Consider the following 16468-nt stretch of genomic DNA (forward strand, 5'->3'; position numbering starts at 1 on the left):
CTAGGGTGGCAACAATAGAAGATAACAAACCTCTAGTTACCATTTCATTTAAATTGTTAGGTGAACACTAGATAAAGTTTTTTTGAAAGTCAGTATAAGAGGTTTTAAAGTACATTAAAGTCAAATATGTTGAAGACACTGTAGTAATGAAACAGATAAAGTTGCATAGTAGTGTGGCTTTTTCTGCTTCCTTAATTTCCAACTGTTCTGATGTCAGGAGTCCTGACCTTTCATTTACTATAGTCTGCAGAAACAATTAATTTTACTATGGAAGGGAACCCAATACAAATCGAAAGAAAAGGGCAGTTGAATGAACAAAAACAAATGGTTCAGTTGGATCCATAAACAGGAAATGTTCACGGCCCTTTCCCCGTATTGGCTTCGACTTTTAGTGCTTGATGGTAAAAGCTGATTAGGTCTGTAATGACTAATGAAGGATTTTTAGATTACCAGATTGTATATGCACCAGATATACTTCTATTTTTAATTTCTCTTTCCAACAGATCAGTTTTATTAAGAGTATTCTAACTAGTTCTAACTAGATTTCACTTCCATTTGATGGAGATAAACAAGTACATAAGATCTTCACATGTTGACCCTTGAAACATTCAATGAATGCCAAAGCAAGAAAATAAAAACATGGCAAATCTCCCATTCCACAGCTCAGCGTCGGAGGTGAAGAACCCCACCGAACAGGACTCCACTTTGACCCCATCAAACAACGGGATCAAAGATGCAACCGTTATCACAATGCTGCTTCCAAGTAACCATGGATCCCACCGTCGGATATCTGAGAAAACAGGTCCTGGCCCTTGGATAACTCGACTGCCATGGTTGCAACAAAGCCAATCATCGCCACCCTGCCATTGATCCTGTCCGCTACTGCTCCACTAAATAACACACCAGAAAAGTTTTTGCCGCTTTCGGTGCTTCTATTAAATGCTCCTCCTCCTCGTCCTGAAAGTGCAAAAAAGGGGGTTTACGTAAATATCAAAACCCTGCATCATGCATGTTCAAATGACCAGGGAAACTAGCAAATCAATGAACGTACCTCTGCCAAGCAGCGTACGCAAGCATCGGCGTTCCTTTGTAAACGAGGCACAGATTTAGTTTTACAGGAAAAAACTGAATGGCCCTACTTCTTTTGGTGAGGTTTGTACTCAGAGGACTTGCCAGGAGCAATTGCATGGCAACTGATGCAGCCATTTTTGCTTTGAACAATAAGTTAGTAATTGAAATGATGAAAACTATGATAAAAAGCATGAAGCCAAGAACTTGTTATTACTGATATAAAGCTTTAAGCAACTCAATGCAGTAGTAATTTAAGCAACTCAATGCAGTTTAATTACTACTAATATAACTAGTTCATTGCATTGACGTAAGGCTGTAAGGTTAGTTAGCATTGCCATTATATAGAGTGGCAAGTGAGAAAAAAGGGTGAGGTTAAATTTTGGGTCCACGTCATTTTCAAATCTAACTTTCAACAGTGACTGAATCATGTAGGCTTGTTTGCTTTCACATGAAGGAGACGTTTGTGAAGTGGGCTTTACTTTTGCAGGAATCAGATCAGAGCCCATTAGCTGTTCCAGGTTATTGGACATGCTTGCGAGCCTCTTTGACTGGGGCTTGGCCTATTTGGAATGAGTTTCTCTTCTTATGGATAGATCAGGAGTGTGATTTTTCCTGGTACAGTATAAACTTTTCTTTGGCTTAAAAGTTTTATTCTGAAAGATTGTAGCTGCCATGTGCAATGATTCTTTATCTCTAGAAACCCTCGCTAAAGCATCAGATGTATAAAAAAAAATCTACAGACATTTGTTTTAGAATTCCATAGACAGCAATGTGTATCAGAGTTCAAAGTAGAAATGGTTCAGACTATAAAAGTAATTTCAAATCACAATGAAGCATTTCATGTCACCTTCATAGTTTGCTAGCATCGACACCAGCATAGAAGAAACCCAAAGAAAGTTTCACTTCGAGAGGCTCTGACTTTGGCAATTCTCTTACATTTGCAATCACTTTTTTGGGGTATTTGCAAGCTTATAACAATAGTCAGCAAAAACATCATAATCTCTTAGGCCACTCACTTCTTCAACGGGCACTGCATCACCGATTTCTTTCAGATCATCTTGTGTAAGCCTCAATGCCAAGGATCCTATGTTGTTTTCAAGGTTTTTAATCTTTGTTGTCCCTGTAAAATACAACTAAAAAAATGATAAGCAGCATTAATTTAGGCATGGGCAGAAATTGGGATTGTAACTTTGAAAGAAATTTCATTGTTTAACCATGCTGAGATGGTACTTTGAAAGAAAAATGAGAGGCTGACAAACCAGGGATTGGAATTATGTCTTCTCCTTGATGAAGTAACCATGCCAGAGCTAACTGAGGAGGGGTGCGTCCACGCTTTCGAGCCAAGTCTTCAAAACGGGCATATACAAGTTTGTTCTTCTCTAAATTATCCCCTGTGAATCTTGGATGCATAGCCTGTGACAAGAATATCAATGTGAATTAAAAAAAGGAGATCTTTCATAAGAGAGATATAAGATGAATATGGTTTTCGTAAAAAAATTCTGAGATAACAACTGAAATTTAGAATCTTTAACTCATATGCATTTGATGTACCAAAAGACTTTCAGTAGGCAAGCTCTCAACGGTTGCCTTCCCACCAAAGAAACCTCGACCAAGAGGACTATATGCCACTATCCCAATTCCAAGCTCTCTGAGGAAAGAGGCGGTTGAATTTTGAAAACAGTGAGAATTAACATAAAGCTACAATAAAGATTAGAAGATCAGAGTTCTTTATGAGTGAAAGAAACCTACATATCTACTTAATCGAGTGCAACATCATAGCTAAATGCTAACAAACCTGCAAAGTGGAATTATATCCTCTTCAATTTCACGAGTCCAGAGGGAATACTCCATCTCTAAAGCTGTAATAGGATGAACAGCATGAGCTCTCCTTATGGTGTCAACACTAGGTTCAGATAGCCCAATGTACTTTATCTTTCCCTCCTCTACCAGCTTCTTGAGTTCCCCCATCTGTCTTTGCAAATGCCAATTCAAATGTTTGATACATTAAGCAAAGTCATGAACTATAATCAATGTAAAGGAAGAGTTGGCGACATGGTATTGCTTACAGTATCCTCTATTGGCACTGAAGTATCTACACGATGCTGGTAGTAAAGATCAATATAGTCCACACCAAGCCGCTTAAGGCTAGCTTCACAGCATTTTCGCACATATTCAGGGGTCCCCTTGACGCCAAAGCTAAATCCCTCAAACCTAATAATTCCAAATTTTGTTGCTAATTGCACTTCATCCCGTGGAAGCTGCTTTAAAGCCTGAGAAATGGAAAAAATGTATCAATATGTGTTCAGGAGACCCTACATATCTTACTCTAGTTGGTAAAGAGAGGAGTTTCTTTTCCTTGTCAATCAGGGTTTGATCCTTGTGGAGAGCACTCGGTTAACTAAAATCTTGAATGCACTAGATTGATGTAGGTGAGTGCACCCTTAAAATTGTCCCAGGGGGAGATTAGGTCCAAATAAAGCCTGAGATACCCTTGACTGTATTACAAAAGAAAATTATATCTTTATCAAAACAGAAATTCAATTTAAGTTTGATCAGTGCAGTTCTTGAACAAATTGGTGCTGTTAAGCCTTACTGTGTATTCTGACCAGTTTCCCTAACCTGCATTCTTTGATAAGTATAAATTGAGTGCTTCACATTCCTCTCCCTGATGCTCATGGTGAGTGCCCCTGCCCCTTCTTTCGATACAATTTGTTAAATTTGCTAGTTTTATTTTTGGACTTGATATTACCAAAAAGGTTGAGGTTCTTTGTTTGGAGTTGAAGTAAGAAAGATACCTTTCCAACCATAATCTCGTTATGGTGATCATCGCCATAAAGATCAGATGTGTCAAAGAAGGTGATGCCCTTGGAAAAAGCCTCCTTTATAACAGAACACCCTTCTTCATGGGAGAGAGGAGCATTATATATTCCAGACAATCCTCCACAACCAAAGCCCAATCTAGATACCTGAAATAGATATGGATGCTATTATTAGAAATATTTCTTTCTTTTCTTTTATTGGTGGTTCTTTTCTTTTATTGGGGGTGGAGGGGGTTGGATATATGCCAATAACAATACCATGAGAATAACCAAGAAAAGCCATAATTCCTTAAAGAACTTTTCAAGTCACTGATGCAACTAATTTCCATGGCAATATGATCACAATGGCAATTACAGCTGACAGGCAGTCCTTAATTCCCATAATTTTTAGGGGTTTTTCTACCAGGATGTCCTTGTTATATACGGTTCACTGTAGTAATAGTTGTCATTTAATCTATATCTAGCATCAAAGGTCAACTTTAAACGGCTGGTCTTCAAAGTACAGCTTTAGATTTGTTTCACATGAAGAAAAAACAAAAGAAAAAGAAAGACAAATGGTTGGGAAGTCAAAGCTTGGAACTTTTTTCTGGTTGGCCACAAAGCTAAGACATTTCTGTTGCCCATTTCTTACCCTTGTTTTCAAGGAAAAAAGCATTCCAAACTGTTTATCAAGATTCAAGGTCATCCACACAAATCTTAGCAACAAATCCTGATTCTGAAAATTATCAAGAGGCCAAGAGCACTGCACTGTTACAACAGTCATCAGACAGATGTATCCCCAGGGAACCCCAAGTCCCCAACTCTCTGGAATAATTAACAAATTTTATTCAAAGAACTGTGAAGCCCCTTTATACGATCACTGGAAGTAATTGCCATAAAAAAAATGCATGATTGGAAATTCAAACAATCAGACTTTACTGTCACATCATATCTGCTGGATGTTCTGGGCTGCTGAAAAATGGTGCTGGCCATTAAAGGGTGATTCTTTTTGTCATGGTGAACAAATAAATTTTGCTCGATATGATATGCTTCGTATAGCAAAGAACACCCGTTTATGGTATTTGAGTATTGACTTAATCCAGCTCAATGAGAGGGGTGAAAAAGGAAAACAAAAACTAAGGCTTACCTCCAATCCTTGACTTCCCAGTTTCACCCTTGGGATTTGAACTTGGCTTTCCTTCTCCATTTTCAGAGCAACCTGATATTGGTGGAAGATGCTAGCTGGAGGAAAATTGTAAACTGTCAAACTCCTAGGTAGTAAAGAAATTAAATATTCTTCAATTGTTAATCATACCTCCGTACTTACCAACCTTTCATTTTTTTTATTCTTTTATTTTCTTTCAAAAAATCAATGATATGCCACCAACCTTTATTATATTGATGGAGGGAGCCACTACCAGACGTGACTTTCCACTTTATTCGTGTATTAAAAAAGAAGCATCTTGGTCTGCTGAATGCTGGAAGTAACCCCATGGAAATCCTGAATCGACATGCCATCCTCTATTTTGAGAAGATTCAACAAATATCATGGTTCTTCATTATTTAGAAAATGCCTTTTGATGCAGTACAAGAATGTGAGAAGGCTGTGCCACATTCTTGTTACTCTCTTGGATTTAAGGGCTTGACATTTTGATTCTACCTTCCTTGGTAGTTGTTGAATGACAATGTAGTTGATATCAGCTTCTTATCTTTCAAGTTGTCAACTAACCCTCAAAGCTTCTTTGGAATTATACTTCTTCCAAGGTGATAAGACTTTATTTACACTTTCTTTGGAATACTTAATATGTCTCTGAGAGAGACAGTGCCCAGAAGCAAGAATAAATTACTAAAAAAAATCAACTCGATTATCACAAAGCACCAATACAATCACAAGGGAGATTATCATATCCAGAATCACTGCCTGGACATGCATTTTATATGCCAAAAGGAAAAAAGAAACACCGTTAATTTTAGCATAATAACTTAGGCATCACACATGGACTTCTCTTTTCCATGGAGATTTCTTCTGCCTAATTATGAGCAAGAAAATTGAACTACATAGGAAAAACGGCAACTTGCTTTAAACTTCTGTAATTTTATTCACTTTGATGGAGATTCCTTCTGGCCTCATTTATTTCTTTCATGTAAACTTTTTCACTTTGATGGAGTATTGGCAAACTTCCAGGCATATTTAGATAAGACGCCTAAATCATTTTCGCCACTTACTTCATCAAGAGGCACAGCATCACAAATTTCTTTCGAATCCTCTTGCCTAAGCTTCAATGCCAGGGTTCCAATATTGTCTATAATGTTCTTAACTTTAGTTGTCCCTGCATAAATTCAAAACAATAATAAAGAAAAAATAAAGAGGAAGATTAATCCCATCACCATGCTGCAAACCATGTTGATGCAGAAGCATTGTACTCAAAATACGTGCAACGCTATTAAAAGGAAGCATTTCATTTAGAAAGTATCAAGAAAATCTATTGAATGAACTAGCAAATGCCCTGAACCTCCAGAGGGGGACGGGTTTGGAATCAAATCCATATCAGTATGAAGACATTATTTGTGGAAAAAAGACCCAAGCATACCAGGGATTGGGATTATATCATCACCCCGATGGAGAAGCCAAGCCAAAGCAAGTTGAGGAACTGTGCAGGCATGCTTTATAGCTAGGTTGGAAAGTCGGGTATATAGAAGTTTGTTCTTCTCTAGATTCTCCCCAGTGAACCTTGGATGAATTGCCTGTTCCAGGAATAACCCAATTTCTGTAGCTAACATTCTTTATATAGTTACTGCAAAAGTAATAACTCTTATATGTAGAAAGAAAAATGCAGTTACTGAGAATTTGGTTTTAGTCTCATACCAACTGACTCCCATTGGCTAAAGTCTCCACAACTACCTTCCCACCAAAGAAGCCTTTACCAAGAGGACTATATGCCAGTATTCCAATTCCAAGCTCTCTGTATGAGTAGATGCAAAAAAAGGTTGAAATTACTTAGAAAACTTATTTAAAGTATTGTAGGCCTCAATGCCTAAAACAAATTCCAATAAAGAACATAAAGCTATCAGCGATATAGAGTGTCTCGCAAACTTGTTCTGTAAACTTCATGGCAAAATATCAGCATACCGGCAAAGTGGAATTATTTCATCTTCAATTTCACGGGTCCAGAGAGAATATTCCATTTGTAAGGCGGTGATGGGATGAACTGTATGTGCTCTCTTTATTGTATCAACACTAGCTTCGGATAGCCCAATGTATTTTATTTTTCCTTCCTCAACCAGCTTCTTGAGCTCTCCCATCTTTACAAGAAGCAAAGTAAAGCAATCCTTGGAGCTATAAGTTCTACTGCAGTTAAGCTAACAGAACATAAAACAAATGGTCTCTTGATACTTACTGTCTCTTCAATTGGTACTGAAGTATCCACACGGTGTTGATAGTACAGATCAATATATTCCACATCAAGCCTCTTAAGACTAGCTTCACAGCAAGCCCGAACATGTTCAGGGGTACCCTTGACCTCAACTAGACGACGCCCCTTTGATTCTGATTTGATGATACCAAATTTTGTTGCAAGTTGAATTTTTTTCTCAAGGAAGCTGCTTCAGGGCCTAACAATGCAAATAAAAGAAATTTGCTGATGAATGTCAGAATCTAAATGTTGCTTGGGCTGTAGAACATGTATCTTCGACAGATCACATTGAAGATACTCCATCTAATTGAATCAAAAGTTTCCCATGTGAACTTTTTCATATCAGTATTATCATTTGTTTTGGAGCATTTTCTTTGACTTTTGTCCCATTTGTTTTGCTGTATAATCATTCTTTATATCATTGTTCTATATAGAAATCGTAGCTGGGAAGGTTAATCTGGACTCTGGAGGAGGATATGATGAATTGTACCTTGCCCACCATGATCTCATTATCATGTTTTTCACCATTAACGTCAGCTGTATCAAAGAAGGTGATACCCCTATTGAAAGCTTCTTTGATGACTGAACATCCATCTTCATGGGAGACAGGAGCATTATATATTCCTGAAAGTCCTGCACATCCAAGTCCCAATCTGGAAACCTGCAGGGTAGAAAGGAATATTATAAGAAAATAAAATTTCTCCAACATCACTGATGGCTATAATGAATGGAATATGCAAAAACTATCTTGGAACTTGGAGGACTCTATTTCATTTAGTTCAAGCACCATGAAATTACTTAATTTTCATCTGACCTTCATCCATATGACACATCATTTTACATACCAGTCTACTGGAGTAAACTACTTCCAGATATTCCAGCCGATCAAAGTTACTGAAGCTATACCAAAAGTTGCTAGTCCAAGAAAATCCAGCTCCTAACTCTGTAGGTTAACCACTTCAAACTAAATTTACCAGATCCAAAGTCCTGTTAAAAACTTAATGCAGTTTAGAAATCATCAGAAATCGAATTGCTACTTCACTGAAACTGTATCCTAGCATGAACCAGTTGACACAAGGTCCAAATCTATCAGAAAAGCTGGATGATAATGTCGATGAAGAAGGGAAACTGACCAATATAATAGATGTTTTTGTACAACAAATTTAAGGATACTTGTCTAAGCATTGGACTTAATCCAATTCTGTGAAAGAGTAAAAACTAAGCTTACCTCCAATCCCTGACTGCCTAATTTCACTCTTGAAAATTGAATTTGGGGTTCCTTCTCCATTTTGAAAGAAAATAGAACTTGATTGAAGTTGCCTTCAGTTAAAAAAGGACTTGATTGAAGTCTTAAGATACTGGCTAGCAGCTGTAGTTGGAAAGTAATGTGAAGACTCAGCGCTTTCAAATACCATAGCAATTTCTCTTGTTTGACTTACCAACTTTTCCTTTTATTTTTAAACAAATCAGCCAGACCCCAACCATTTTTATATTGATGGAGGAGATAAAGGGATTGGTGCCCACTTAGTTTGTTTATATGACAAGAGCATTTCCCTTCGAGAATGCTTGGCCAAAATATCATCCTTGATTGTATCCTTGATTGTAACAAGAGCAACATGTATATCATGATCCTTTTTATTTAAAGATAGGTTTCAACTGGCAACCTGAACTTTCCAGACTTTAAAGTATCATGGATCCAGAAACCATTTGGTAAGCAACAAATGTTCTTTCTTGGTACATATGGTACATTGTGTGGGATTGTAAACTCTGAATGCACCGTGAAATCTACAGAGTTAGCTGAAAAACAATCTATAGAAAATTGAGTCTTGTGCCTTGTAGCACAGGTAGTCTCTTAATTTAAGAACTAGGTAACATTTTATTTAGTTGTACCTTTCTTTGAGAGAGTTCCCTGAAGCAACTAGGACAGTTCTGAGCAGATCAACTCTATACAGTACATTACAAATTCAATCACAAAGGAGATTTTGCCTCCTTGTGTTATCAACATGACATGCATTATTTTCTCCAAGAACAAGCTACCTTGATAACAACAGAGGAGAATTTTCATATCCACAAAGGCACAGCGTGCAATTCCTGATGCAGTAATGATGGTGTTAGAACACTTCTTATTCTTCACAAATGTTCAGCACTTCTCCAAGAGATCTGCTCTCAGCTACAAGCAAGTTCAGCTTTTCTCATTCCTTTTCAACAAGTATGTTTTACTCCAGACGAACTCTATCTTTTTGTGTAACATTCTTCATATTTGATGGGGTATCAGCAAACTTGCAGGCATATTTAGATAAACTGGCCACTTCTCTAGGGCCACTCACCTCATCAATAGGCACAGCGTTACATATTTCTATCAAATCCTCTTGTGTAAGCTTCAGTGCCAAGGAACCAATATTTTCTTTAATGTTCTTAAATTTAGTTGTCCCTGTGTAATTCAAAGTAGAAAAACAAAGATTCATCAAACTATTATAACCTCAAATGAAGCTGCAAACCATGTTCATGAAGAAATTTTGCAGTGCAATTTAGGCAGCTGAGAACGAAGGTCAGCAGCCATCAAGTAAGGCTCAATATGTGCACCACTATGAAAAGTAGCAATTCATTTGCAATATAGAGCAAAGCCCTTAAAGCGGACTTAACTAACAACATTCCTGTAGCTTCTGTGAGGGGAGGCTTGCGGATTAAATTCCATAAGTATGAAGATTATGTACAGTGAGAGAACTCAGATGTACCAGGTATAGGGATCATGTCGTCTCCCTGGTGTAGAAGCCATGCTAGAGCAAGTTGAGCAACTGTGCAGGCATGCTTTGTCGCCAGATTGGAAAGCCGATTATATATGATTTTGTTGTTCTCTAAATTCTCCCCATAGAACCTTGGATGCATCCCCTGTTCCAGGGATGCCACACATTGGTGTAAGTTGAACAAGAGTCAAATTTAGCCATGTACTTATTGCACAAGTAAATAAACTCCAACATACGAACAAAATATTGAAGCATTATTAAGAGTTTGTTTCTGGTCACTTACAATCAAACTCCCACTGGGCAAACTCTCCACAACTGCCTTCCCACCAAAGAAGCCATGACCTAGAGGACTATATGCTACTATCCCAATCCCAAGCTCTCTGTACAAATAGATTTGAGGGTCGATTGAAAGCATGGTGAGATAAATAATGCCTCTCCAAAATCAAGTCCAAGAAAGGAAAAAAAATCTTTCACCAATGTAAGTATCTGACAAACCGGCAAAGTGGAATTATCTCATCTTCAATTTCACGGGTCCAAAGAGAATACTCCATTTGTAAGGCAGTGATGGGATGAACTGCATGGGCTCTCCTTATTGTGTCAACACTAGCTTCTGACAACCCAATATATTTTATTTTTCCTTCCTCCACCAGCTTCTTAAGCTCCCCCATCTGCCTTGTGAAAAGCATATCAAGGCTAACAGTTACAAGATCTAATGAGTCAAATTAAATTGATTATCAGTAAGATGATTAAAGGCCTCTTGATACTTACCGTCTCCTCTATTGGCACTGAAGTGTCCACACGGTGCTGATAGTAGAGATCAATATAATCCACATCAAGCCGCTTAAGACTAGATTCACAGCAGTACCGAACATATTCAGGAGTACCCTTGATCTCAAATTGAAGCCCCTCTAAAACAATAATACCAAATTTTGTTGCTAGTTGAATTTGATCTCGGGGAAGCTGCTTCAAGGCCTAAAAGTAAAAGAAAATTAATTTTGTTTATGTGTGCTAGACTCCACATGTTTTTTTTTTTTTTTTGAAAGTTAGATGGACTCCACATGTTTCTCAGGCTATTTCACCATAAAAAGATTTTGGACAGAAAACATTAAAAATATTATATATTCACAATCAAAGTCCTTCCATATAAGCGAAGCAGAAGCTTGATTCACAGTTTTATTCCATATTCCGATTTGCTTTGGTGCATCTCCTCATACTTACTCTGTATTGGTTATTTAAGTTGATGTATAGTAAATCATTTTATCTATCATTTAAATGAAGAGATGTAATAGCTTAACAAGTAAAAGGAGGAGGGGAGGAAATGGTGAGAGTGTACCTTGCCAACCATGATCTCATTATCATGGTTTTCTCCATAGACATCTGCTGTATCAAAGAAGGTGATACCACTGTAAAAAGCTTCCTTTATAACTGAACATCCATCTTCATGCGAGAGAGGGGCATTTAACATTCCAGAAAGCCCTCCACATCCAAAACCTAGTCTAGAAACCTGCAGGCCAGAAGGTAACACGATGAGGGAAAAGACTTTAGTCATCGTTCAACAAAAATACTACAAATACAAATTATAGCAGTTAATAAGATAGCAAAATAAAATAAAATTTTATGTTTGTACCATTCAATAACACTACCAATTCTATTAAGTTGTTTATAAATTGAGCTGTCAAATGAAACTTTAGAATCTGAATCCTATATTTGATTGGTTATTGTCCATATGATCTTGTTCTGGCATAGAACAAGTAATAATCAAAAACATTTCCATATCAAGGTGAGTCCAAACTTAGAATAGGATGCAAAAAACAGTAAAGACCAAATTGAAATTGACTAATGAGTTTTTTTATAGTATGAAGTAAGTTTGCTGAGAAGGACTAAGAACGTTAATTGGGAAATAGCTAGAGGGAGTATACACCAGTCCTTTTTTCTTTTTCTTACCAATTTTTTTGACCATGAACTCCTTCATAGGATTCAAATGACTTTACCAATTATCCATGTTTCCACTCATACTGTAGTTTGGAATGAAAGCAAAAGAAAGTTTCCCTTTTTCCAATTCTTTCCTGCCCAAGTTTAGTAATTTTAAGTTTCATAAACATGAGACATGAAGAAGAAATAAAACCCAGAAAAGGAAACGAAGAAACAAGCAGACTAAAGTATTATCATCCTATCATTGAAGTTATTGGCAAATAGTTGAATTTTAAATCTTGAGTTGTTGGTTGAGCAAGTATAATCTGAGTTTTGTTTACCTCCAAGCCTTGATTGCCTAGTTTTACTCTTGGCATCTGGACCCTCTCTTCCATTTTCAGACAGCCAAAACTCCAATGCTCAGTTTCACTTTGAAGATGCTTTCTTTACTAATTGAATGGAACACGCCCACAACCTTTTATTTCATCTGCCATTGCCAAATTTTGGCAGTTGCAAGCCCGGCCCGACCCAAACGACTTGTCCGGTCTATTATTAACTGAGCCAATATGCAGCCAAGGTTTGGCAAAAGACGTCGCCACAATGCAGCCAAGCGAAACGGTGCCGTTTTAAATCTTATATACGGAAGTAATTAACTGTTCGGTAGTGGAAGCTCAAATAAATGTGAAAAGTCCAAACATCTGGCTTCTTCGTGAAATTGAACCAAATCAAATCAGGGAAAAAAAAGTTAAAAAAAAAAAACTCCAAATCGAAATCCAAAAAGATGGAAAAGGGATGGGGAAAGATGTGGGCTTTGATGGTTTTGCTTCTTTTGAATTGGGTGAGTAACGTCTCCTCCCTTTCGGTGACCGTAAACGAAGTCGAGTGCGTGTATGAATACGTGCTTTACGAAGGGGACACGGTTTCAGGCAACTTTGTCGTCGTCGACCACGATATTTTCTGGAGCTCTGATCACCCCGGCATTGATTTCACTGTGAGTTTATTACCTGATCTCTAAATGCGATGTCTTTTTCGTGAATTTTGGTTGATTTGATGTCTGGGTATTGGATTCCTTACAGTAAAGGTCACGTTCTGTTTTATTTTTTTATGCTTGGCCGTTGAATTGATTACAGGTTTTTTTTTTGTGATATTTTAAGAGTTTTGATATCTTGTTTTTGCTGGAATCATGGGGACTTTCTTTGATGAATCATTTTGGGTGGGTTTTAATTAGTGAAATTTTGATCCCCAGGTGATTGATTTTATTGGGTTTAAGGTTAATGTAAACTTTTGTAGTGTGTTGAAAAGGGGATTTCTTGTTTAAGGTCATGCATTTGAATTGACTTGATTGGATCTATAGGATATCTAATTTTGTCGAATTTTAGTTTGTTGTTGCTAGTATTGTTTAAGGAGTCTTTTGGAATGCTTGCTTTTGATTTTCCTTGAAAAGGAGCTGATTATAGTCTGTCTAACCTCTTGCTTCATACAGGTGACTTCTCCTGGGGGTAATACAGTTCAGAATTTGAAGGGGACATCTGGGGACAAGTTTGAATTTAAGGCCCCACGAAGTGGAATGTACAAATTTTGTTTTCACAATCCCTACTCTACACCAGAGACTGTTTCTTTCTATATTCACGTTGGCCATATTCCCACTGAGCATGATCTTGCCAAAGATGGTTCGTTATTTTTTCCTTGGCGTATTTTGAAGCCTATATCTCTTTCTTTGTAGTGCAAGCTGTGAATCACTGTTATCATTGGCATTCAATTTTGACTCTTTAACATTTGAGTTGTTTTTTGTACCCTGTTTGTAGAATACATTGCATGTTATTGTTATTTTCCTTCACAGTTGATAATTTGTCTTTAATGATTTTCTTTGTTACAGAACATTTGGACCCAATTAATGTGAAAATTGCTGAGCTGAGAGAGGCTTTGGAGTCTGTAACAGCAGAACAAAAGTACTTGAAAGCACGTGATGCTCGGCATCGTAATAGTAAGTTGCTACTATCCTGCTTATCCGTTGAGTTGATAATTAGGGATTACTATTTATTAGTTTTAGTCTGTGAGCCGCCAGCAGATATTATCTATGCAGAAAGTTCCCTTTGTTTTTGGCTACTGGGGTGGTTTTGTCATTTAAGAGTTGCCTCTTTATATGTTTTTATTTTGGTTCGTTTTTCATTCTTCTATCTCTTTCTCAGACAATGTGACTGCCTACAATCTTGATCTGAACCAACAAGACACCTACCATCTCAACAATTTTGCCATTATAAGCATTTAGATTCTTTTCAGCCACCCATAGTTTGTTACCCTGCTTGATTTTATGAGAAATTCTTACTAATAAGCATGGATATGAGGAGATATGTTAAGTTGACAGTAAATTCCATGAAATGTGTCTTTTTAGTGCTAAGTACAGTTTGGTGAAACTAACGAGATAGCCACTGGCTGCATGGTTCCAAAATTTGAAAGAAATCTTGGCCTAATTAGCATTAGACTCATGAAAGGAGAAATTTTCCTATGTAATAAATAGTCAGATTGCTGAGAGATCTAGAGTGACAAAAAACTTGCAGACCGATGCATATATGATTTAGGGTTTATATTTGATGCATTGTCATTTTATGGATTTTATACACTATCAGTGAACCAAATGTTGCTATCTCGTTAATAGTAAATTTAATAGTTAGGAACCCTCAAAAATAAATACTCATAATTTTAAAAATATTTACTTTGGATGACTTTTGAACTTTACCTTTCTACATTTATGAGATAGCACTATGTGGTTAAGTGATGGTATAGATACTATACATTGACAGTGCATCCAATATAAGCTGTTTGATACAATTTCCCAGTGCCTTGTGATATCAGAAGTTTGTCAGGCATTGCACTCAACTTAGATGTCTATGAATATGCAGATTTGTTTGCTTTATTTCATTTCTTTTTGGTACTTAATTCTATGGTTTGCAATTTCCTGCGATATTCACAACATATTTATGAATGTGTGTATGTATGAGGATCAATAAATTATCTGCGGTAATCAATATGAAACTTCTTAGGCATCTATTTATTATTCTGGAGAAAATAGAGATTGAAGTCTCAGGTTCTAGAAAGTACATGATATACTCCAAGAGATTATGTGTATTTATTACAAGTGTAATGGTAGTTTCGTTTGGATCTTTGTTTGTGTTCATTCTTTGTGGTATCCTCTGATAACATTGTTATTATTTTTTATTTCTACATCGAAATTTCCAGTAGTAGCCTATGAATGCTTCAACAAGTTTATTATTAGGGCCTTGTTGAGTTGTGAAACTAACATACGAACACTCAAACAGCAGAACTTCTATGTGTTTGCAAATTGTTGGAGCTAATAGGAATTGTAGACTTTCTTATCCTTTTGTTCTTACTTTATTTTGGAGAGTTGCACCCCACTTTATTCATGGAAGCTAAGCTCAAAGAGACCTTAGTGCAGCAAGAAATGTCTACTGTACAGGATAACTGTGTGATTGATGGTTTTCTCCTATTTGATTCGCTGGCATCTATATTTTTTTTTGGAAGTCACTGGCATCTATATGACTGTATCACATTTGTAGAATACCAATGCCATGCTGTAATGTCTGTGAATATGGCAAACTTTGCAATAGTTCCTTATATACCATATGATTGACATTTGCTTGCAGCAAATGAGAGCACCAGAAAGCGTGTTATAGGCTACACAGTTGGAGAGTACGTTCTGCTAGCTCTTGCTAGTGCACTTCAAGTCATCTATATCCGCCAGCTCTTCAGCAAATCAGTTGCATACAACCGAGTTTGAGCCACCTGATTATACTTTTAGTTCTCTGTTCCATTAACCAGAGAGTCACAGGGACAAATCCTATAGATGAGTCACGAGTTCACCAAAAATCCGATTCGTGTAACAGATCATTTTTGGTGTTTTATGTTATTCGAGTCTTGTATTTCAATTACAATGTAGCTTTTCGACCCTAAATGTTTTAGACTAACTATTATCAAATTTGAGCTACCTTTTTTTTTTTTTTCCTTATCCTGAGCCTCATTAGCAGCTGTACAATGCTTCCATCCAGTCTGATGGAGGGCTGGCTTAATAGTTAATATTAATAATGGCTGTCATGAATAATAGAAGAATTTGCCAAGTTTGGTTTCTCGCTTCTATTGCAAAGCTACCATTACTTCAGGGAAAAACCCTCAAAACTGTCAATACAGTAAAAAGGATTGTATAAAAGATTTAGCCAGCATTCCACCGACCATTGTCAGTTTACATGTGCAAGCTTACAAAAATGTCAGAGATCTTGGTGACACATATGATGTATTTAGCAAGTGACAGGTGGGGGAACAGATTTTCAGAACCTTGTTAGCCCCAAGATATCTAATTATTTTTTTATTAAAAAAATATTTTGCTGACTAGAAAATGGGACCCATTAAAAGGGCAAAAAAGAATGTAGACATTTAATTCTGAAATTTTCTGGAAATTAGTAGAGAATTGACTACAAATTTGTACCCATTCCTCAAATCATTGACTTGTTCGTATCTG

General features: G+C 36.9%; 3 protein-coding genes and 2 pseudogenes across 8 annotated transcripts; 1 reads left to right on the forward strand and 4 right to left on the reverse strand.

Annotated features, from left to right (window-relative positions):
• Nucleotides 1-358: 358 nt before the first annotated feature.
• On the reverse strand, nucleotides 359-1206 carry LOC148763367 (early light-induced protein 1, chloroplastic-like; annotated as a pseudogene). The gene is made up of 2 exons (XR_016025894.1): nucleotides 1052-1206; nucleotides 359-957 (listed from the first exon to the last, which is right to left on the reverse strand). The product of XR_016025894.1 is annotated as an early light-induced protein 1, chloroplastic-like (transcript).
• LOC18603061 (perakine reductase-like) lies at nucleotides 1055-5569 on the reverse strand. Of its 4 annotated transcripts, none has more exons than XR_016025891.1 (9): nucleotides 5258-5569; nucleotides 5017-5111; nucleotides 3867-4037; nucleotides 3138-3341; nucleotides 2867-3039; nucleotides 2623-2719; nucleotides 2331-2484; nucleotides 1919-2191; nucleotides 1055-1193 (listed from the first exon to the last, which is right to left on the reverse strand). XR_016025891.1 is itself a non-coding variant. In XM_018119404.2 (8 exons), the coding sequence occupies exons 1-8, from the start codon at nucleotides 5385-5387 to the stop codon at nucleotides 2016-2018; spliced, it is 1200 nt and encodes a 399-aa protein (XP_017974893.2). In that variant the 5' UTR covers nucleotides 5388-5569; the 3' UTR covers nucleotides 1755-2015. The 4 variants fall into 4 exon arrangements, 2 of the variants coding, with proteins under 2 accessions (XP_017974893.2, XP_007034871.3); XR_016025892.1 differs by having other exon boundaries at nucleotides 1076-1211; XM_018119404.2 differs by lacking the exon at nucleotides 1055-1193 and having other exon boundaries at nucleotides 1755-2191.
• Nucleotides 5570-5712: 143 nt separating this feature from the next.
• Nucleotides 5713-8992, reverse strand: LOC18603062 (perakine reductase-like; annotated as a pseudogene). Its single transcript, XR_016025893.1, has 7 exons — nucleotides 8511-8992; nucleotides 7773-7943; nucleotides 7268-7481; nucleotides 7000-7172; nucleotides 6736-6832; nucleotides 6461-6614; nucleotides 5713-6199 (listed from the first exon to the last, which is right to left on the reverse strand). The product of XR_016025893.1 is annotated as a perakine reductase-like (transcript).
• Nucleotides 8993-9138: 146 nt separating this feature from the next.
• LOC18603063 (perakine reductase-like) lies at nucleotides 9139-12447 on the reverse strand. Its single transcript, XM_007034811.3, has 7 exons — nucleotides 12279-12447; nucleotides 11360-11530; nucleotides 10795-10998; nucleotides 10522-10694; nucleotides 10310-10406; nucleotides 10018-10171; nucleotides 9139-9713 (listed from the first exon to the last, which is right to left on the reverse strand). The coding sequence occupies exons 1-7, from the start codon at nucleotides 12330-12332 to the stop codon at nucleotides 9499-9501; spliced, it is 1068 nt and encodes a 355-aa protein (XP_007034873.3). The 5' UTR covers nucleotides 12333-12447; the 3' UTR covers nucleotides 9139-9498.
• A 160-nt stretch (nucleotides 12448-12607) lies between these two features.
• Nucleotides 12608-16070, forward strand: LOC18603064 (emp24/gp25L/p24 family/GOLD family protein). Its single transcript, XM_007034813.3, has 4 exons — nucleotides 12608-12928; nucleotides 13421-13607; nucleotides 13814-13921; nucleotides 15600-16070. The coding sequence occupies exons 1-4, from the start codon at nucleotides 12719-12721 to the stop codon at nucleotides 15731-15733; spliced, it is 639 nt and encodes a 212-aa protein (XP_007034875.1). The 5' UTR covers nucleotides 12608-12718; the 3' UTR covers nucleotides 15734-16070.
• Nucleotides 16071-16468: the final 398 nt, after the last annotated feature.

This window comes from Theobroma cacao, chromosome 4, assembly GCF_053813885.1.
Source record: "Theobroma cacao isolate CCN51 chromosome 4, ASM5381388v1, whole genome shotgun sequence".
Classification (NCBI taxonomy): Eukaryota; Viridiplantae; Streptophyta; class Magnoliopsida; order Malvales; family Malvaceae; genus Theobroma; species Theobroma cacao.